Source organism: Scyliorhinus torazame, chromosome 16, assembly GCF_047496885.1.
Source record: "Scyliorhinus torazame isolate Kashiwa2021f chromosome 16, sScyTor2.1, whole genome shotgun sequence".
In the NCBI taxonomy this organism is placed as follows: domain Eukaryota; kingdom Metazoa; phylum Chordata; class Chondrichthyes; order Carcharhiniformes; family Scyliorhinidae; genus Scyliorhinus; species Scyliorhinus torazame.
In genome coordinates, this window is record NC_092722.1 from 107131198 (window position 1) to 107152756 (window position 21559).

At 49.4% G+C, this 21559-nt stretch overlaps 1 protein-coding gene across 2 annotated transcripts in view; it reads left to right on the forward strand.

Annotated features, from left to right (window-relative positions):
* The window catches only part of jmjd1cb (jumonji domain containing 1Cb), a 592917-nt gene that overhangs the window by 221338 nt on the left and 350020 nt on the right, over window positions 1-21559 (forward strand). The window contains exon 2 of one of the 2 annotated variants that reach the window (XM_072478812.1): window positions 6614-6815. The exons of the other annotated variant lie outside the window; for it this stretch is intronic. Within the exon in view, the coding sequence (XP_072334913.1) occupies window positions 6705-6815 (111 nt within the window). The 5' untranslated portion in view covers window positions 6614-6704. The remainder of the gene's footprint in view (window positions 1-6613; window positions 6816-21559) is intronic. 2 annotated transcript variants of the gene reach the window in all.

Genomic DNA, 21559 nt, shown 5'->3' on the forward strand with positions numbered 1-21559 from the left:
ATTTCCACAAATGTTGACTTCCGGTAGCGGCCATGTCCGAATTGGTCGCATACACGGCAGCTCCCGCCGGGATCGGGGTTTCGGGCCTTTAAACGGGGCGGCAACGACACTTGGAAGGTGAATACCGGCGTGGGAAAGGACGCTGGAGAGGTTCCTCCCACTGCTGTATGGAGGGAACCAGGAGCGGGGCCGTTAAACGAGCGATTGTGAAGAAGAGAGCAGAGCGGGTCCGGGAGGATAAAATGGCGGTCGGCACGGACTAAGAAGCGTGTGCCCAGTGGTCGAGAGAGCAGCAAGACTTTTTGAGGAGCTGCTTCGCAGAGCTGAAGACGGATATGCTGGCCCTTGTGAAGGCCTCCATGGAAAAGATGGTGGAGGTTCAGAAGGTACAGGAGAAGGCGATCAAAGAGGTGGAGGGGAAGGTATCTGAGAATGAGGACGAGATCCTGGGCCTGGCGGTCACAAGAGATGGCAGGAGAGACTGGATGACCTCGAATATAGGTCTCGGAGTCACAACCTGCGGATCCTGGGCCTCCCTGAAGGTGCGGAGGGGGCAGACGTGAGCACGTATGTGACTACAATGCTACGAACGCTGATGGGCGCGGGGGCCTTCCCGCAGCCCTTGGAACTGGACATAGAGCATAGAGTTCTCGCGAGGAAACCGAGGGCGAACGAACCACCGAGGGCGATGGTGATAAGGTTCCACCGCTTTACAGACAAGGAGCGTGTCCTGCGTTGGGCAAAGAAGGAGCAGAGCAGTAAGTGGGAGAACGGCGAGATTCGCATATACCAGGACTTGGGAGCTGAACTGGCTAAGAGGCATGCGGGATTCAACCGGGCTAAGGTGGTCCTTCACAGCAAAGGGATGAAGTTTGGGCTCCTGCATCCGGCGAGACTTTGGGTAACGTGCCAGGACAGGCACCATTATTTTGATACGCCGGATGAGGCGTGGCCATTCATTAAGCACGAAAAGCTGGACTTGAACTAAGGGGCAGCTGCACGTGGGTGAAACGCGCTGGCGGAGATGTGTAACCAGGTGTTGGCCTGGTGTAAGATTGTCAGTAGAATTTAAGTTTGTTTGCTTTTCTTTTCCTGTTTTTTTGTTTCAGGGGGCGGGGTAACGCCCGGGTTGTGTTGTCCGCTGCACGGGAAGCCGGATGGCACTTGCCCTCTTACCCTGTGGGGGGGGGGTTGAGGGCCCGAAGGAGGTGACAATAGTAAGTTTGGAGATAAATGCGCGAGCGGCCGGGGTCAGCATGGGTCAGCTGACTTATGGAAGTGCAATGGGGGGGGGGGGGGAATCAGTGCGAAGCGGGTGTTTGGCATGGGGGGTTCGGATTGGGGGGGGGGGGGAAGGGGTGCTGCTCTGCTGACTGAAGAGGAGCCAACTGTTGGGGCTAGATGGAGAGTCGGGTTGGGGGGCCTCCGGCGGGAGGGCTGGAGCGAGCCGGGGGCGCGTCCAGCCCCCACCCGGTCCAGGCTGTTCATGTGGAATGTGAGGGGCCTGAACGGGCCTGTCAAGAGGTCCCGTGTGTTCTCGCATTTAAAGGGGTTGCAGATGGACGTGGCCATGCTGCAGGAGACGCACTTAAAACTTGCTGACCAAACGAGGTTAAGGGGGGGATGGGTGGGCCAGGTGTTTCACTCGAGCTAGACTCAAAGACCAGAGGGGTGGCAATTCTGGTTAGTAAATGGGTGGCGTTTGAGGCAGGGAGCATCGTGGCGGATAAAGGGGGCAGGTACATAATGGTGAGTGGCAAGCTACAGGGGGCCCGGGTGGTGTTGGTGAACGTGTATGCCCCGAACTGGGATGGTGCGGAATTCATGAGGCGCATGTTGGGTAAAATCCCGGACTTCGAGTCAAGTAACTTGATCATTGGCGGCACACTAACACACACACACACACACACACACACACACACACACACGACGACTTTAATATGGTCTTCGATCCGGCGCTAGACCGGTCTAACTCCAGGTCGGGAAAGAGACCGGCGGCGGCCAGGGACCTGTGGGAGTTCATGGATCAGATGGGGGGGGGCGTGGACCCGTGGAGATTTGCGCGGCCAAGGGCGAAGGAGTTCTTTTTCTCCCACCTCCATAAAGTCTACTCGCGGATTGACTTTTTTGTGTTGAGCAGGGTGTTAATCCCGAGGGTGGAGGGGGTTGAGTATTCGGTCATTGCGGTCTCGGACCATGCCTCGCACTGGGTGGACCTGCGACTGGGGGCGGAGCGGGGGCAGCGCCATCTCTGGGGACTGGATGTGGGGCTGCTGGCGGATGAAGAGTGTGTGGGCGGATAAGGAGGAGCATTCAGCGCTATGTGATAACGAATGACACAGGGGAGGTAACAGCAGCAGTGGTTTGGGAGGCTATGAAGGCGGTCATCAGAGGGGAGTTAATCTTTATTAGGTCCCACAGAGAGAAGAGGGAGAGGACGGAGAGGGAGAGGCTGGCGGGAGAGATGCTTAGGGTAGACAGGACGTACGCAGAGGCCCCCGAGGGGGGGCTGCTAAAGGAGCGCCGGAGATTACAGGCAGAGTTTGATTTGCTGACCACGGGGAAGGCGGAGGCACAGTTGAGGAAAATGAAAGGGGCAGTCTACGAGTATGGGGAGAAAGCAAATAGGATGCTGGCGCACCAACTTCGCAGGAGAGAGGTGGCCAGGGATATCGGGGGAGGGAGGGATAAGGAAGGTAATACAGTGTTGAGCCCAGAGAGGATCAATGAAGTCTTCAAGGAGTTTTATGGGAAACTGTACGAGTCCGAACCCCCGAGGGGTGGGGAAGGGATGAAGCAATTTATGGATCGATTGAGGTTCCCAAGTGTGGATGAGGATCGGGTGGAGGGACTGGAGTTGGAGGAGATAGTTAAGGGACTGGCAAGTATGCAGTCGGGCAAGGCCCCGGGTCCGGACGACTTCCCTGTAGAATTTTATAAGAAGTTCTCGGAGCTACTGAGCCCGCTCCTGCTAAGAACCTTTAACGAGGCAAAGGAGAGAGGAACCCTCCCCCCCCCACGATGTCGCAGGCATTGATCTCACTCATTTTGAAGAGGGAGAAGGATCTGCTTCAATGTGGGTCCTGTAGGCCGATATCGCTCCTGAATGTAGATGCCAAATTGCTGGCAAAAATTCTGGCTACCAGAATAGTGGACTGCGGCCTTGGAGTGATCGAGGAGGACCAGATGGGTTTCATCAAGGGCAGGCAACTGAACACAAATGTGAGGCGGCTCCTGAATATTATTATGATGCCCTCGGAGGGAGGGGATGCAGAAGTAGTGGCTGCAATGGATGCAGAGAAGGCCTTTGACAGGGTGGAGTGGGAGTACCTGTGGGAAGTGTTAGGTAGGTTTGGATTCGGGGAGGGATTCATAGGGTGAGTCAAGCTACTGTATCAGGCCCCCGTAGCGAGTGTGTCCACGAACCGGCTGAGGTCGGAGTATTTCAGGTTGCACCGTGGGACGAGGCAGGGGTGCCCCCTATCCCCGTTACTATTTGCCCTGGCAATTGAGCCGTTGGCCATAACGCTGAGGACTTCGAGGGGGGAGGAGGAACACCGGGTTTCCCTCTATGCGGATGACCTACTATTGTATATTTCGGACCCGCTAGTGGGGATGGGGGAGGTCATCCGGATCCTGGGGGACTTTGGGAGCTTCTCGGGGTACAAGTTGAACGTGGGGAAAAGTGAGCTGTTTGTAATCCACCCTAGAGGTCAGGAGGAGAGACTGGGGGAGCTCCCGCTCAAGATGGTGGAGAGGAGCTTTTGTTATTTAGGTATACAGGTGGCTAGGAACTGGAATGCCCTACACAGGCTCAATTTATCTCGGCTTGTAGAGCAAATGGGGGGGAGACTTTAAAGGGTGGGACATGCTCCCGCTTTCCCTGGCGGGAAGAGTGTGAAGGTGACGGTTCTTCCCAGATTCATGTTCGTTTTTCAGTGCCTCCCCATCTTCATCCCCAAATCCTTCTTCAAGTAGGTGAACAGGATTATCACGGGATTTGTGTGGGCAAACAAGACCCCGCGACTGTTCTTGGAGCGTAGCCGGCGGGGGGGGGGGTTGGCTCTGCCAAACTTCTGTAGCTACTATTGGGAGGCTAATGTGGCTGTGATTAGGAAATGGGTAATGGAGGAGGGGTCGGCGTAGAGGCGGCGTCATGCAAAGGCACCAGCCTAGGGACACTAGTAACGGCACCGCTGGCTCGATATACCACAAGCCCGGTGGTGACGGCGGCACTGAGGGTCTGTGGTCAGTGGAGGAGGCACAGGAAGGAGGAGGAGGCCTCAGTTTGGCCCCCAAAAGGAACAACCATAGATTTGCTCCGGGCAAGATAGAGGGGGGGTTTCAAGGCTGGTATAGGGCAGGCATTAGAAGGATGGGAGACCTGTTTATAGAGGGGACCTTCCCTAGCTTGAAGGCGCCGGAGGAGAAATTCGGCCTGCCCCCGGGAAATGCTTTCAGATACGTCCAGGTCCGGGACTTTATCAAAAAACAGGTGGGGTCATTTCCGCTGCTACCCCTTCGAAGGATAGAGGACTTGGGTAGTGTCTGGCATCTTGGGTAGGAGAGGGGAAGGTGTCGGGCATATATCAGGAGCTGCAGGAGGCGGAGGAAGCCTCAGTGGAGGAGCTGAAGGGCAAGTGGGAGGAGGAGCTAGGTGAGGTGCTAGATGAGGGCCTGTGGGCTAATGCCCTGGGCAGGGTGAATTCGTCCGCATCATGTGCCAGGCTCAGTTTAATTCAGTTTAAGGTGGTGCACTGGGCTCACATGACGGCGGTGAGAATGAGGAAGTTCTTTGGGGTGGAGGACAGGTGAGTGAGATGTGCAGGGAGTCCGGCGAACCATGTCCATATGTTTTGGGCATGCCCGGCGCTTAAAGAATTCTGGCAGGGCTTTGCGAGGGCTATGTCCAGGATTTTGGACACGCGGGTGATGTCGAGTCCAACAATAGCGATATTTGGAGTGTCGGAGGATCCGGGAGTGCAGGAAGCGAAAGAGGCCAAGGTGTTGGCCTTTGCCTCCCTGGTAGCCCAGAGACGGGTCTTGTTAATGTGGAGGGACTCGAAACCCCCGAGCGTGGAGACTTGGGTTAGTGATATGGCTGGGTTCCTCAGCCTGGAGCGAATAAAGTTTGCCTTGAGAGGGTCCTTGCTGGGGTTCTCCAGGCGGTGGCAATCTTTCCTTGACTTTCTAGGGGAGCGGTAAAATGTCAGCAGCAGCAGCAACTGAGGGGGGGGGGGGCGGTGCGGTGGGCTCAGGTGGGGGGAATTGCCTATTTAATGTATATTTGCGTTTTGAATAATGATAACAGACACCTAGTTTTGTTAAATATTTTTCGTTTATTTTTCTGTTATGTAAAAATTCTGGTTGAAAAAAGCTTTAATAAAAACAATTTAAAAAAAAAAAAAAAAAAAAAAATTTTTTAAATAAATTCCACAAATGTTTATTGCAAGTGTAACATGTTTTGAAAGAACAAGCTTGGAACTTTGCTTTTTGTTTCAGGCAAGTTTCTTTGTACAACTTTACTTCGTAATTCTTCCCCCATTCTTTTTACAGATTAGCTTTAAAGTAAACTTATGCAGTTGCTTGTGTTGCTGGAAAGTAGTTTAAAAAATGGATGTTATATTTTTATTTGACAACGAACTAGAGAGAGGATAGTGCAACACCCCTCAGAAGGCTACACCACTACAGCATGTGATGAGCTGCAAGTGAATGGAAATTGGTCTGTAGCCCTTGTTTTAAAATGCCTGTATCTATTATTCCAACTGGAAAATTATTATTTTTTGTTAAACTTGTGTGAGCGCTTGCCAAGTGAACACGCAGTCACTTAAAAAAAACATTTTTTTTTGAGTATCCAATTATTTTTTTTCCCCCAATTAAAGGGCAATTTAGCATGGCCAATCCACCTACCCTGCACATCTTTTGGGTTGTGCGGGCGAGACCCATGCAGACATGGGGAGAGTGTGCTGGAAAATTGTTGAACTCAATTGTAACAGCTTATATTTTTCAATGTGTTCTATTGATGAATTTTAGCTCAGTTTTTACTGTTCATCCAATAACGAGCACGACTGCTGCTTCTGTCTATCTTATTTCCTCCAAACCTTCCGTCAGGGCATTCTACTTCATTCCAGAGCACGACAATTTACCACTCCATCTTGACCGGTTGTTGTCTTTGCAAAGCTAATCCTATTTTTAAGTATAAATACATAAGTATCAAAAATTGACAGCTGTCCTCTAATTCTAATGTTGAAAGAAGACATGGTGAACGTTTTTTTGTCTTGCACAGATTTGCAAGATTATCAATTGTTAAGGGAACAACAAATTAATTTATTGTTTCCTTTGCAATTAGTATTCTTGCATACCTGCCCTGATGTGTGCAAGACGAAGTGCTTCAACAGCATGTCTCTTTTTCCAGCATACTTAAATTCTATACTATCGAGGATCGCCGGTGGCGACCATGCTGTAGACAGCTGTGAACGTGGTTTCTCCCGCGCAAAGTGTTTTTTTCTTCTCTAAAATCCCGATTGGACTTGTAATTTCAGTCAAGAAGTGCATCTTCGGCTTTGTTTAAGTGCCGGCAGTTTTTTTTCCTCTTGTTTTTTTTCTCTTAAAGTGGCACAGCATGCATCCAGTGAAGATTAACGGTGAAACAAAAATGGCAGCAGACTGACCGCGAGGCTCTGGATTGCGTGGTCGAAGACGCGATGGCGGTGGGCCCGGAGCTTGTGCTCCCGGCCCAATGGTCTATTGCACTGTTGGTGGACTTCTTAACCTCACAATTCTGGAAACAGAGGATGGAAACCTCTGAAGACCTGGTAAGGGCCATTGACCCGATAAAAGCAGCTGTGGAGAGGGTGGTTGAGCAGCAGTTGGAGTCCCAGGGTGCTTCACTCCAAAAAATGGAGGAGTCTTTTGCCGAACATGAGGGCCAGTTGGCCGTGATGGAAGCAGAGCTTTCCCTGATTGCTGGCAGTTTTAAAAAGGTGTGGGATAGAGTGGATAAGCTAGAGAACCGTGAGCGGTGGCTGAATGTCTGGATATTGGGTCTCCCGGAGGGGCTGGAAGGTTTGCAACCTTCAAAGTATGTGGCACAGATGCTACGGAAGCTAATAGGGGAGGAAGTTTTTAATCTTCCCCCAGAGGTGGATCACGCATACATGGTGCTGAGAAGGAAACCAAAGGCAGGTGAATAACCAAGGGTGATGGTGGCATGTCTGCATTGATTCCTGGACAAGGAAACACCCTGAGATGGGCTAGGCAGGCGAAGAAAACACATGGGAGGGGAACGTTATCAGGATATACCCCGATTGGGGTGTGGAACTGGCTATTCACCGTGTCAGTTTTAATTAAATCAAGGCAGTTCTCCACAAGGAATGTGTGAGATTTGGTATGTTGTATCTGGCCCGTTTGTGGATCACCTTCCGTAAAAAGGAATATTTCATTGACACTCCTGAGGAGGCGGACCAGTTTCTTCGAGACCAAGGGTTGGGAACTTGTAAATATGTTAAATTACTAAATTGCTCTCGTTTTGGATTGTAGGGGACGGTATTATTAGTTTGATTGTTGTGTATTCTAATACTGTAGAAAGCACGGCTTTGTCAAAGGGAGGTCATGCCTGACAAATCTGTTGAGTTCTTTGAGGAGGTAGTAAGGAAGTTAGACAAAGGAGAACCAGTGGACATGATTTATTTAGATTTCCAGAAGGCCTTTGACAAGGTGCCGCATTAGAGACTGTTAAATAAGTTAAGAGCCCATGGTGTTAAGGGTAAGATCCTGGCATGGATAGAGGATTGGCTGACTGGCAGAAGGCAGAGAGTGAGGATAAAGGGGTCTTTTTCAGGATGGCAGCCGGTGACTAGTGGTGTGCCTCAGGAGTCTGTGCTGGGACCACAACATTTTACAATATACATGAATGATCTGAAAGAAGGAACTGAAGGCACTGTTGCTAAGTTTGCAGATGATACAAAGATCTGTAGAGGGACAGGTAGTATTGAGGAAGCAAGGGGGCTGCAGAAGGATTTGGACAAGTGAGGAGAGTGGGCAATGAAGTGGCAAATGAAATACAATGTGGAAAAGTGTGAGGTTATGCACTTTGGAAGGAGGAATTTAGGCATAGACTATTTTCTAAATGGGGAAATGCTTTGGAAATTAGAAGAACAAAGGGACTTGTGAGTCCTTGTTCACGATTCTCTTAACGTGCAGGTTCAGTCGGCAATTGACATGAAATGAAAATCGCTTATTGTCACAAGTAGACTTCAAATGAAGTTACTGTGAAAAGCCCTTAGTCGCCACATTCCGGCGCCTGTTCGGGGAGGCTGGTACGGGTTAAGAAGGCAAATGCAATGTTAGCATTCATGTCAAGAGGGCTAGAATGCAAGACTAGGTAGGCTGTATAATGCTCTGGTCAGACCTCATTTGAATATTGTGAGCAGTTTTGAGCCCCGTATCAAAGGAAGGAAAGGGTCTATCTATCTTGGACAGGGTCCAGAGGAGGTTCACTAGAACTTGTCATATGAGGAACGGTTGCGGACTCTGGGTCTGTATTCGTTGGAATTTAGAAGGATGAGGGAGGATCTTATTGAAACTTACAGGATACTGCAAAGCCTGGATAGAGTGGACGTGGAGAGGATATTTCAACTTGTAGGAAAAACTAGAACCAGAGGACACCATCTCAGACTAAAGGGACGATCCTTTAAAACAGAGATGAGGAGGTAATTCTTCAGCCAGAGGGTGGTGAATCTGTGGAACTTTTTGCCGCAGAAGGCTGTGGAAGCCAAATCACCGAGTGTCTTTAAGACAGAGAGAGATAGGTTCTTGATTCATAAGGGGATCTAGGGTTATGGGGAGAAGGCAGGAGAATGGGGATGAGAAAATGTCAGCCATGATTGAATGGCGGAGCAGACTCGATGGAACGAGTGGCCTAATTCTGCTCCTATGTCTTATGGTCTTATCTCACTAAATGCCTGTGTTCATCACTCTCCTCGGTTTTCTTCTTTGTTCTTTTGAGGCGGGACTGGTGCTCATGAGCTGGGAGCATGGGTGAGTGGGGGGGAGGAATCTGCTTTCTCGGGTACTTATCTTTTTTATTTGTCTGGGATCAGGTATAGATGATTTGGTGGGTTCAGATAGTTGTGGGCTTCGCTCAGCTGCCACCATGCTGGTGTGTAAACCAGTAAGCAGAAGATATATGGGGGACAAAATGGTGTAAGGAGGTTAAGGCTTTGTATATTTTTGGGGGGACTTAACTTTAGGGTGGGGAGGGGGATATGTGATAGCTGACGGGGAGGGGGATATGTGATAGCTGACGGTCTGAGTTTTATTAAGGTGCTATGATCTGGCAGCGGAAGCCTGACGGTGGTCTCTTTAGGTGGGACCTGAGGAGTTTGGCCCAAACAAAAATATGGCTGATTGTCAAGGGGTGACCTGGGGAGGGGGGGGCTGCAGGCAGGAGCCCCCTCATTCGATAACTTGAAATATTCAAGGCCTGAATGACCATGTTAAAAGGGCCAGAGCCTGGGGGCGGACTTGTGTTGTTCAGGAGACTTATTTATAGATCTTTATTAGTGTCTCCAGCAGGCTTACATTAACACTGTAATGAAGTTATTGTGAAAATCCCCTCGTCGCCACACTCAGGTGCTTGTTCGGGTACACTGAGGGAGAATTCAGAAAGTCCAATTCACCAAACAAGCATGTCTTTCAGGACTTGTCCGAGGAAACCGGAGCACCCGGAGGAAACCCACGTAGACATAGGGAGAACGTGCAGACTCCGCGCAGACAATGACCCAAGCTCCCTGTGAAGCAACAGGGCTAAATACTGTGCTGCCGTGAAGGTGGCAGACCAAACAAAACTGACAAGAGGGTGGGTTGGCCAGGTGTATCATTCTGGTCTAGATATGAAGGCGAGACGGGTGGCCGTACTGATAAGTAGAAGGGTGTCTTTTTCAATAAAGAGATTTGTTGCGGAACCGAGTGGTAGATCTGTGTTGGTATACAGGTGGTTGGAGGGCTCCCCTGTGCAATATATGTGCTCCAAATTGGGATGATGTGGACTTTGAGGCGGGTCCTGTCCCTGATCCCAGACCTAGATAAGCACAAAGCCCCAGAGCTGGGAGGACGTCAGCGATGGCTGGAGAACTGTCGCAATTCATGCAGCTCATGGGGGGGGGGGCGTAGATCCGTAGCGCTTCAGGAGGCCTAAGGCGAGAAGGTTTCCTTTTTTTCACATGTCCACAAATGTTATTCCTGAATAGATTTTTTGAGTTTTGGATAAGTCGCTGATTCGTAGAGTTGCGAGTACAGAGTACTTGGCTATTGTGGTGTCTGATCACGCCCCTCACTGGGTAGACCTGTGGGCGGAGAAACCGTCCACTTCTAGACCCCAGTGGAGATTAGACCTCGGTCTCCTTGCGAATATGGGATTATGTGAGAGACTGGAAGGTGTCATTCGTAATTATGTAGATCAGCACAACAGTAATGCGGTATCTGCCGGGGTGCATGGGAAGCACTGAAGGCGGTGGTGAGGGGAGAACATATTTCGATCTGGATGCATCGGCGAAGGGTGGAGCGAGAAGAACAATCCAGATTGTGGAGGCGATCTTAGCAGTTGACTGCAGATTCCCGGAATCACAGGATGAAATACTGTTGAGGGAGCGTCCGAGGCTCCAGATGGAGTTTAATTTGGTCACCTCAGAGGAGGCGGCGAGACAGCTGCACAGAGTCGGGGGTTCTTGTGTGAACAGGGAGAAAAGTTTGGTACGATGCTCGCCAATCAACTGAGGAAGAAGACTGTGGCTAGGGTTATAGGTAGACATAGGGACGAGGAGGGAGAGGTGGTCACAGACCCTGTGGGGATTAATAAAATCTTTGCGTCCTTTTATCGAAGGCTATATCAATCAGAACTACCATCGGGGGACGATCGGAGTAGATTATTCCTGGATGGGTTTGAGTTTCCAACGGTAGGTCAGACTAGGGTACAAGGATTTTGGGCTCCGATAGGTCTGCGGAAGCTGCTGGGATGTGTGAACCTCGATGCAGTCAGGTAAGGGGGGGGGGAGAGAGTGGAACATCGGCTTTCTTTATATGTGGATGACCTCCTACTGTATGTTTCCAACCCCTTGGTGTCTATTGATAAGATCCTGAGAATTCTGAATGAATTCAGCTCCTTCTCGGGATACAAGCTGAATATGGCAAAGATGAGATGTTCTTGATTGGCTCTGGAGGATAAGAGGGGTGTTTGAGTGGGCTCCTGTTTTGCCTGGCTAGTAAGAGCTTCCACTATTTGGGGATTCAGGTGGTGTGGGATTGGGTGCAACTTCACAAACTCAATCTGACATGCTTAGTAGAGGGGAAGAAAGAGGTGTTCAAAAGGTGGGACAGTCTGCCTCTATCTATGTCCAGAAGAGCCCAGACTATTAAGATGGTGATCCTACCGAGGTTCCTCTTTGTTTATCAGACCCCCCAATCTTTCTGCCCAAATCCTTTTTTAGAAAGATCAATAGACTTGTCTTGGGCTTCGTGTGGGCGGGACGGGTCCCCCGTATTAAAAGAGTTTGTCTGGAGAGGAGTAGATGGCTTTTCCCAATTTTAAGTGTTACGATTGGGAAGCTACTATTGTTATTGTTGGAAGATGGTTGTTGGACCAGGGGTCGGTATTCTGGAGAGTGGAGGAGGCCTCATGTAGAGGGACTTCCTTAAGGACATTGGTTTCGGCTCCCCTTCTTTTTCACCGGCTGGGTATTCATCAAACCCAGTAGTGGTTTTCACTTTGAGGATTTGGAACCAGTGTCATTTTGGTTTGTAGGGCATGTATAGGAAGGCTCCGATTAGTGGCAACCACCGATTCATTCCAGTGAGATTGGATGCCAGGCTTCAGGAATGGGACCACTTGGGGATCCACATTGAGTACCTGTTCTTGGGTAGGACATAACTGAGCTGATGGAGGTCTATAAAATGCCCAGGGGTAATGAGTTTAGGTATCTTAAGATAAGGGCTTTTTTGAGCAAAGAGTTAAGTTCATTTCCAATGTTATCGCCCTTGGCTCTACAGGACAGGCTCCTCTCGGGTGTTGAGATTGGAGGGGGTAAGATGTCCAATGTGTATGCTGAGGTGGCCAGCAGGGAGGAAGTCTCGATGTGTCGATGCGGCAGAGATGGGAAGAGGAATTTGGAGGTGAGGTGCGGGGCTGGATTTGGGAGGAAGTGTTGCGTAGAGTTAATGCTTCCTAGTCTTGTGCTAGGCTTAGTCACATACAACTTAAGGTTATGCACAGAGCGCATATGACACTGGCTAGGCTGAGCCGTTTCCTCCAGGAGGTGGCTGATCAATGTATGCGGTGTGCCGGATCCCCTGCAAATCATGTTCACACATTCTGGTCTGTCCAAAACTAGTGGGGGTTTTGGAAGGGTATTATAGATGTACTGCCTTGGATGGTGGGGGTAGTGGTCACACCTTCTCCATGGGTAGCGATCTTTGGTGTGCCTGAGGATCCTGGTGTCATGGTGGGAAAGGGGGCCGATGTCGTGACATTCGCATCCTTACCGGCACGAAGGAGCAGTTTGCTCAATTGGCGGGCCGCAGAACCATCAAGCACTGGATCATGGGTACGGGACCTTCCTGAGTTCCTTCATTTGGAGAAGGTCAAGTTTGCCTTTAGAGATTTGGATGAAGGGTTCTCCGTGAGGTGGAACTACTAGACCGGGGGGGGGGGGGCGGGGGAGTGTCTAGGGGCGGCAATAGTAATTTTGTTGACTGTTAAGGGGCGGGGGTTCATTATTTTGTTTTACTAACAAATAAAAATGTTCACTTCCTTTCTCGTTGAGGGCATTGGCGTCATATGTGTATGTAGGGGGCTCCTGTTATATTGTATGAAATGAAATGAAAATCGCTTATTGTCACAAGTAGGCTTCAATGAAGTTACTGTGAAAAGCCCCTAGTCGCCACATTCCGGCGCCTGTTCGGGGAGGCTGTTACGGGAATTGAACCGTGCTGCTGGCCTGCCTTGGTCTGCTTTCAAAGCCAGCGATTTAGCCCTGTGCTAAACAGCCCCTGTACATGTATTGTTCTCATGTTATGTGTATTAATATGTCATGCGTTTTTTGTTGTTTAATCTTATGGATTGTTCCTATTTTGGTATTCTTATATGCTTTGGATATGCATTCAATTAATTGTCTATAAATTCTGTACGATCAAATGATTAATTCTCATGTTATTAGTTCTCTATGTTGGAGAAGAATTGATGAATAATTAACTCAGAATGGGATTTCTGTTCTTGTATTTTACAATGCATTTACAATTACATTTCTGTTTAAACATTCAGGCCGGGATTCTCCAATCCCGCGGCCAAGTTCTGACGCCGGCGTGAAAAGCTGCGTGAACCACTCCGGCGTCAACGGTCCTCAATTGTCCGGTATGCTCCCCTTCCTAGGGGGCTAGGTCGGCGCAGGAGTGGTCCCCGCAGCCCCAGCCAGCGCGGCGCGAGTTCGCGCATGCGTGCCATGGCCGCCGTGATTCCGCGCATGCGCATGGGTTCCCGTCTCTGCGCCGGACCCCGGGCAATATGTCGGAACCCTACAGGGACCCGGCGCGGAGGAACATAGGCCCATAGGGAACCAGCCCGCCGGCCGATCGGTAGGCCCCGATCGCGGGCCAGGCCGCCGTGGAGGCCACCCCCCCACCCCCGGGGTCTGATCCCCCCCCCGTCTCCCACCTCCAGGAAGGCACCCGCAGACACACTTTCTAGGTCCCACCATGTGGGACCTGAGTAACCCACGGCGACGGGGCGCGATGAACACGGCGGGCACTTGGCCTGCCGAGGCCCGGAGAATCGCTGGGGGGAGGGGGGGGCTTTCAACGGCCCGCGACCGGCGTGGCCACGCTCCCGTGGGTGCCCGAAAATTGGTGCCGGAGAATCGGCGAGCCGATGTCAGGGAGGCGCGATTCTCGCGCCCCACCCGGAGATTCTTTGACCCGGCGTGGGGTCAGAGAATCCCAGCCTCAGTTTCCTGAGGCAAGTAAAATGCAACTTAACCTCAAGTATAAATATCTAGGATAATGGACAATGAATCCTGGGATATACCGTGAAATGCGACCATCTGTCGACTGATGACCTTTGACCTCATCAAAATTAACACAAACTAATCAATGTCATGTTTTAGGTTAAAAATGACATGATGTTTTCGTTCAACACAAATAACTGATGGAAAATGGAGCCATTGGGAGAATTGAGTACAGGAATAAAATACAGTAATAAAATAGTCCAGTATTTCTAAATGGTTGTAAACATTGGCTGTAAACAGGGGCTTGTTTAGCACAATGGGCTAAACAGCTGGCTTGTAATGCAGAACAAGGCCAGCAGCGTGGATTGAATTCCCGTACCGGCCTCCCCGAACAGGTGCAGGAATGTGGCGACTAGGGGCTTTTCACAGTAACTTCATTGAAGCCTTCTTGTGACAATAAGCGATTATTATTATTATTATTATTAGTAGTAGTAGTAGTAGTAGTAGTAGTAGTAGTATTGTTATTACATTGGTCTCGAAATCCAATGCAATATTTTATGTAACCTTCATCACATCTCCCCAAGCTTCTGGCCCAGATCGCAGGATTGTGCAAAGGGACTTGGACAGCAGATGCTGCTGGCTACCCATAACTCTCTCCTTGATCTAGCCTTTTATAGACAGACAGAGATGTAGTTCACAATTCATCAAAGCTGTGGGTAGAGCTGTCACCTGAAATTCAGAAAGACATTATGATGTATCAATCTCTTTGTTATGTGTTAAATATTGGGGATTGGGGGCGGCAAGGTGGCGCAGTGGTTCGCACTGCTGCCTCACGCCACCCAGGACCCAGGTTTCATCCCGGCCCTGGGTCACTGTCCATGTTGAGTTGGCACATTCTCCAAGTGTCTGCGTGGGCCTCCTCCTCTTCATAAGAGGACCAAAACTCTCTCCTTGATCTCGTCTTTTATGGACAGACGGATGTAGTTCACAATTCATCAAAGCTGTGGGTCACCTGAAATTGAGAAAAACATTATGATGTATCAATCTCTTTGTTATGTGTTAGATATTGGGGATTGGGGGCTGTACTCCAGGTATGGTCGCACCAATGTCTTGCATAGTTACAGCAACACTTCCTTACTTTTAAACTTTATTCTTTTTGCTATAAAGGCCAAAATTCCATTTGCCTTCTTTATTACCTGTTGTACCTGTATGCTAGCTTTCTGCGATTCATACACGAGGACACCCTCGAGGTTACAAAGATGATTGATGCAGGTAGGGCAGTGGATGTTATCTATATGGACTTCAGTAAGGCCTTTGACAAGGTCCATCATGGCAGACTGGTACAAAAGGTGAAGTCACACGGGATCAGGGGTGAGCTGGCAAGATGGATACAGAACTGGTTAGGTCAAAGAAGGCAGAGAGTAGCAATGGAAGGGTGCTTTTCTGATTGGAGGGCTGTGACGAGTGGTGTTCCGCAGGGATCAGTGCTGGGACCGTTGCTGTTCGTAGTATGTATAAATGATTTGGAGGAAAATGTAACTGGTCTGATTAGTAAGTTTGCAGACGACACAAACATTGGTGGAATTGCAGATGGTGATGAGGACTGTCAGAGGATACAGCAGGATGTAGATTGTTAATGGTGGGGGATTCAGTGATGGTAATGCCATTGAATGTCAACAATAGTAATAACAATCTTTATTAGTGTCACAAGTAGTCTGACATGAACACTTCAATTCAGTGATTTGAGTTGATTTGATTTGATTTATTGTACATGTACTGAAGTACAGTGAAAAGTATTTTTCTGCGGCCAAGGGAATGTACACAGTACGTACATAGAATAATCGACAGAATACATTGACAAATGGTACATCGACAAACAGTAATTGGTTACAGTGCGGGACAAGGGGCCAAACAAAGCAAATACATGAGCAAGAGCAGCATAGGGTGTCGTGAATAGCGTTCTTACAGGGAACAGATCAGTCTGAGGGAGAAACGTTGAGTCTAGTAGCTGTGGAGAAGAAGCTGTTCCTATGTATGGATGTGCGGGTTTTCAGACTTCTGTATCTTCTGCCTGATGGAAGGGTCTGGAAGAAGGCAATACCTGGGTGGGAGGGGTCTCCTGAGGCAGCGGGAGGTTTAGACAGAATCAATGTGTGGGTGGCAAGGTTGTGTGATGTATTGGGCTGAGTTTACCACACTCTGCAGTTTCTTGCGATCTTGTGCCGAGCAGTTGCCATACGATGCTGTGATGTAGCCAGGTAGGATGCTCTTTATGGCACATCTGTAGACGTTTGTGAGAGTTGATGCAGATATGCCGAATGTCTTTAGCTTCCGAAGGAAGTAGAGACGTTGTTGGACTTTCTTGCATCAACGTGTGTGGACCACGACAGACTGTTGGTGATGGTGACCCCATGGAACTTAAAGCTAGCGACCATCTCCACTTTGGTGCCATTGACTCATTCGGGTGGGGTGAGGGGGGGGGGGGGGGGGGGCGTGCAATGCGTCCTGAAGTCGATGATCAGTTCCTTGGTCTTCCCGTCATTTAGAGAGAGGTTGTTTTCGGTACAGCATGCAACCAAGTGATTTATCTCCCTTCTATAGTCTGATTCATCATTGCTTGAGATACAATCCACCAGTCGTATCATCTGCAAACTCATAGATTGAGTTGGAGTTACTGTGAAAATCCTAGTCGCCACACTCCGGGGCCTATTTGGGTACACTGAGGGAGAATTCAGAATGTCCAATTCACCTAACAAGCACGTCTTTTGTGGACTTGTGGGAGGATACCGGAGCCCCTGGAGGAAACCCACGCAGACTCAGGAAGAACGTGCAAATTCTGCACTGACAGTCATCCAAGTCCCTGGCACTGTAAAGCAATAGTGCTAACCACTGTGCTACCGTGCTGCAAGGGCAATGGTTAGATTCTCTCTTGTTGGAGATGTTTATTGCCTACCATTTGTGTGATGAGCATGTTGCTTGGCACTTGTCAGCCCAAGTCTGAATGTTGTCCAGTTCTTGCTGCATGTGGACACAGACTGCTTCAGTACCTGAGGAGATATGAATGGTGTTGAACATTGTGGGGTCATTAATGAACATTCCTACTTCTGATCTTAATGATGGAGGGAAAGGTATTAATGAAATAGCTGAAGCTGGTTGGGCCTAGGACACTCAGCTGAGGAACTCCTGCAGCGATATGCTTGGACTGAGACGATTCACCTCCAGCAAAACCTGGTGACAGGACATAACACGAGGGATGGAAATGGTGATATCTGGGACATTATCTGTAAGGTATGTTTCTGTGAGCATGATTATGATGGGCTGTTGCTTGACTAGTCTGTGAGACAGCTCTCCCAATTTTGGCACAACCATGAGATATTAAGAAGGAGGATTTTGCAGTGTTGATAGGGTTGGGTGTGCCATTGTTGTTTCTGGTGCCTAGGTTGATGCCAGGTAGTGGTTTGATGGAATTGAGTGGCTTGTGAGGACATTTAAGAATCAATCACATTGCTGTGGATTTGGAATCATGTGTAGGCCAGACCAGATAAAGATGACAAATTTCCTTCCTTTCCAGGACATTAGCGAACCAGATAGTTCTTTTTATGACAATTGACAACTGTTTTACAGTCACCATTACTGAGACTAACATTTTATTCTAGATTTATTAAATAAATTTAAATGCCACCAGCTGCTATGGATGGAGCCATTTTCCCTGAGCTTTAGCCCAGACCTCAGGATCACTAGTCCACTGATATTGTCACTATCCCAGCATCTCCTTCCTTGTTGGGAAGAAGGAGACTATTTGAAAGAGGAGCAGCAGAAGACCATATGGCCTGTTGATCCTGCTCTGCTATTCAATTCAGCTAATTCAAGTCAGCACTTCATCCTTACAGTAAGCTATGGCCCATGCGTTATCTTAAATTTAATTTTGTTAAGTAGCCAATAGGATCATCTCTTCTTGGCCACATAACCAAGACAGCTGACCATTGTTTTGGTGGTGGCGCTTGATGGGTAAATGTTGATGAGGACACTGGAACAATATTCTAGTTCTTTTTCAGTCGTACCATGGGATCTTTTGCAATGAATACTGCCTCAATTTAATGGTACATCCAAAAGGCAGCACAAAAAGTAGCATAATTTGTGTGCTCAAGTTTTGGAGTACAGATTGAATTCACAACCAATTAATTAAGCCAGGAGTGCTATGATCAAGCCAGCATGATGCTGATGGCTGACCTTGGGCTTCAGGTTCACTTTCCCCACACACTCCTCATATCTCTTGATTTCCTGAGGCACCAGAAATATGTCTATCTTAGCCTTGGATATGTTTCATGAAATTTCAATATTCCTGTCTTTGGTGGCGCTACAATATTAATTAAATGGTAAATTTTCAAGGGGGTGCAGGAGCAGACACTCACGGCTGTACATGTGTATGTCTTTTAAGATGACAGGACAAGCACAGAATGTTGTTGAAAAAGCAATTAGAATCCTTAGCTTTCTTAATATAAGCAGAGACTACAAAATCAAGGAAGTTATGCTAAATCATCGTAAAACACTGATTAGATCTCAGCTGCAGTATTGTGTTTAATTCTCAAGCATTACACTTTAGTAAGTTTTGTGAGGGCCACGAAGAATCCAGCACGAGTTTTAAGGATACAAAGTAATATTTATTTACAATAACATATATATATATATATATATATATAACAGCAGCAGCAACTTCCCTTGCTGCACACTCCTTCCTGCTGGTTCCTAAACTGGCCAGCTTTATTTATACTGGAGATTACAAATGGTTTCTCCACCCCCCTCATTGGGGAAGCTCATACTCCCACAGGATTGTGGGATTGTCATTAGTCCCCAGCCAATGGTAAGCAGGCAGGTTATAACATCCCTCCCCCCCCAAAGTCTAAGGAATCCACCGAAGACCCTGGCGAAGGAGGGCGTCGGACTCATTTTGCCGCAGGCCGGACACCATTTGCACGCGGCGCTGGATCAGGCGGCGTGTAACGAGACGGAGACCGGCGCTTCCGTGATGAACGTCGTAACGGTTGTACATCCACGGCCCGTGGACCCGAGGATTCCCCCTCTGATGCGTCCTGTGTCTCCATCTCGGAGTCCGAGTGTGCTGCCTCCGTCATGTCAGCGTCTCTATCTCCATTCGGTTCTGTAACTACCTGCGCAGGCTTTGAGTGAGGCACCAGTGGAAGGTTGTGAGGACTACCTTCCCTTGTCTCTGGTCTCTGCGGCTGTAGAAACGAGCTCCAGGGACGGGGAATCTTTGGAGGGGATAGTCTTCTGGACCGAACGTGGTCTACATGTTTGCGCTGGAGACGACCCTGGGATTGCACCTGGTAAGATATAGGGCCCGTTTGGCAAAAGATTACGCCAGGAACCCACTGGGCACCACCAGCAAAATTCCGAACGAACACTGGGTCACCGGGCGCAAACTGCCGAATCGGCCGGTGCCGAGAAAATCCCCGTCCCTGCCGTTCTTGTGTGCGGCGTACTTTGGCGCCAATTTCCGGGAAAACCATACTAAGGCGGGTACGAAGTCTCCGGCCCATTAGGAGTTCTGCGGGAGCTACCCCAGTCACCGCATGGGGGGTGGTCCTATATGTAAACAAAAAGCGAGCCAGTCTCGTGTCCATTGATCCGGAAGTCTGCTTCTTTAGTCCTCTTTTGAATGTCTGCACTGTCAACCCATTTGAAGCCGGGTGGTAAGGGGCAGTGCGGATATGGCGTATGCCGTTCACCTTCGTGAACCTCGCAAACTCCTCACTCGTGAATGGAGTGCCGTTATCCGTGACCAGCACCTTGGGGAGGCCATGCGGGCTAAAGGACAAACACATCTTTTCAATTGTTGCGCAGGACGTTGTCCCCTGCATCTTGTGCACCTCTAGCCATTTAGACTGGGCGTCGATTAATAGAAGGAACATAGATCCTTGAAAAGGGCCTGCAAAATCTGCATGCAAGCGTGCCCAAGGCCGCCCTGGCCATTCCCAGTGATGTAGGGGAGTGGCCGCCGGAAGCTTCTGATGCTCCTGGCAAATGGAGCAGTTTTGGGCCACCTTCTCAATGTCGGTGTCGAGGCCTGGCCACCAGACATAACTCCGGGCCAACATTTTCATTTTGGTCACACCTGGATGCCCATTGTGCAAGTCTCTTAGTATCAGCTCCTGGCCTTTTTCCGGGACAATCACTGGCGTCCCCCACAAGAGGATGCCGTCTTCCACGCTGAATTCTTACAGCTTGTAGGAAAATGCCCGCAACTCGCCTGGGAGCTGTCTATGCTGCCCACCATACAGGACTATGTGCCGAACCTTTGACAGGACTGGCTCCGTCTGGGTCCACTCACGGATCTGTGATGCCGTGACAGGCAAGGTGTCCATAAAATTTAGGGTTCAACCACCTCACCGGTCGTGGGGGTCGACATGGGGCCGGTCGATAAAGGCAATCGGCTCAGTGCGTCGGCATTTTCTATCTGCGTTCCTGGTTTGTGCTCCAGAGAATACTCGTATGCAGCAAGCAACAAAGCCCAGGGCTGGATCCGTGCAGAAGCAATGGGCGGTATTGGCTTATCCTCTCTGAAAAGTCCCAGCAGAGGCTTATGATCAGTCACGATAGTGAAATGGCGGCCATATACGTACGGGTGGAAGCGTTTCACCGCAATGACCACTGCCAGGCCCTCCTTCTCGACCTGCGCGTACTTTTTCTCCGCTGCAGTCAATGTGCGGGAGGCGAAAGCTATCGGTCGCTCGGCCCCGTTCTCCATCTTGTGGGACAGGACGGCCCCAATACCATACGGGGATGCATCACATGTGATGAGCAAAGGCTTTCCAGGATCATAGTGGGTTAGTAACCCAGACGACGACAATTGTTGCTTTACCCGCCGGAAAGCGGTTTCTTGCGGCTGACCCCAAACCCAGGTGTGATTTTTCTTTAGCAGAAGGTGCAACGGGGCCAGCGTAGTTGCCAGATTGGGGAGGAACTTCATGTAATAGTTTACGAGACCGAGAAAAGAACGAAGATGTGAAGTGTCAGTCGGGGCCTGTTGAATCGCACGCACTTTCTCTGCGACGGGGTGCAAACCTTCGCGGTCCACCCGATAACCTAGGTAGACTACTTCCTTTGCCTGAAATACGCACTTTGTGCGACGTAAACGGACTCCAGCCTCCGAAAAGCGTCTAAGGACAGCCTCCAGATTTTCCAAATGTTCCTGCTCGGACGTCCCTGTAATCAAAACGTCACCTAAGTAGAAAGCAACACGTGGTAAACCTCTCAAAATGCCCTCCATAACACGGTGAAAAATAGCGCAGGCAGAGGATACTCCAAAGGGTAACCGTGTATATTCATACAGGCCCTGGTGTGTATTAATCGTTACATATGGTCGGGAGGCAAGGTCCAGCTCCAACTGTAGGTAGGCGTGACTCATATCTAATTTTGTGAAGGAGAGTCCGCCTGCAAGCTTCGCGTAGAGATCCTCTATGCGAGGCATTGGATATCGGTCGAGTCGGGAAGCCGTATTCACTGTAAGTTTATAGTCGCCACACAAGCAAACTGTGGCATCTGGC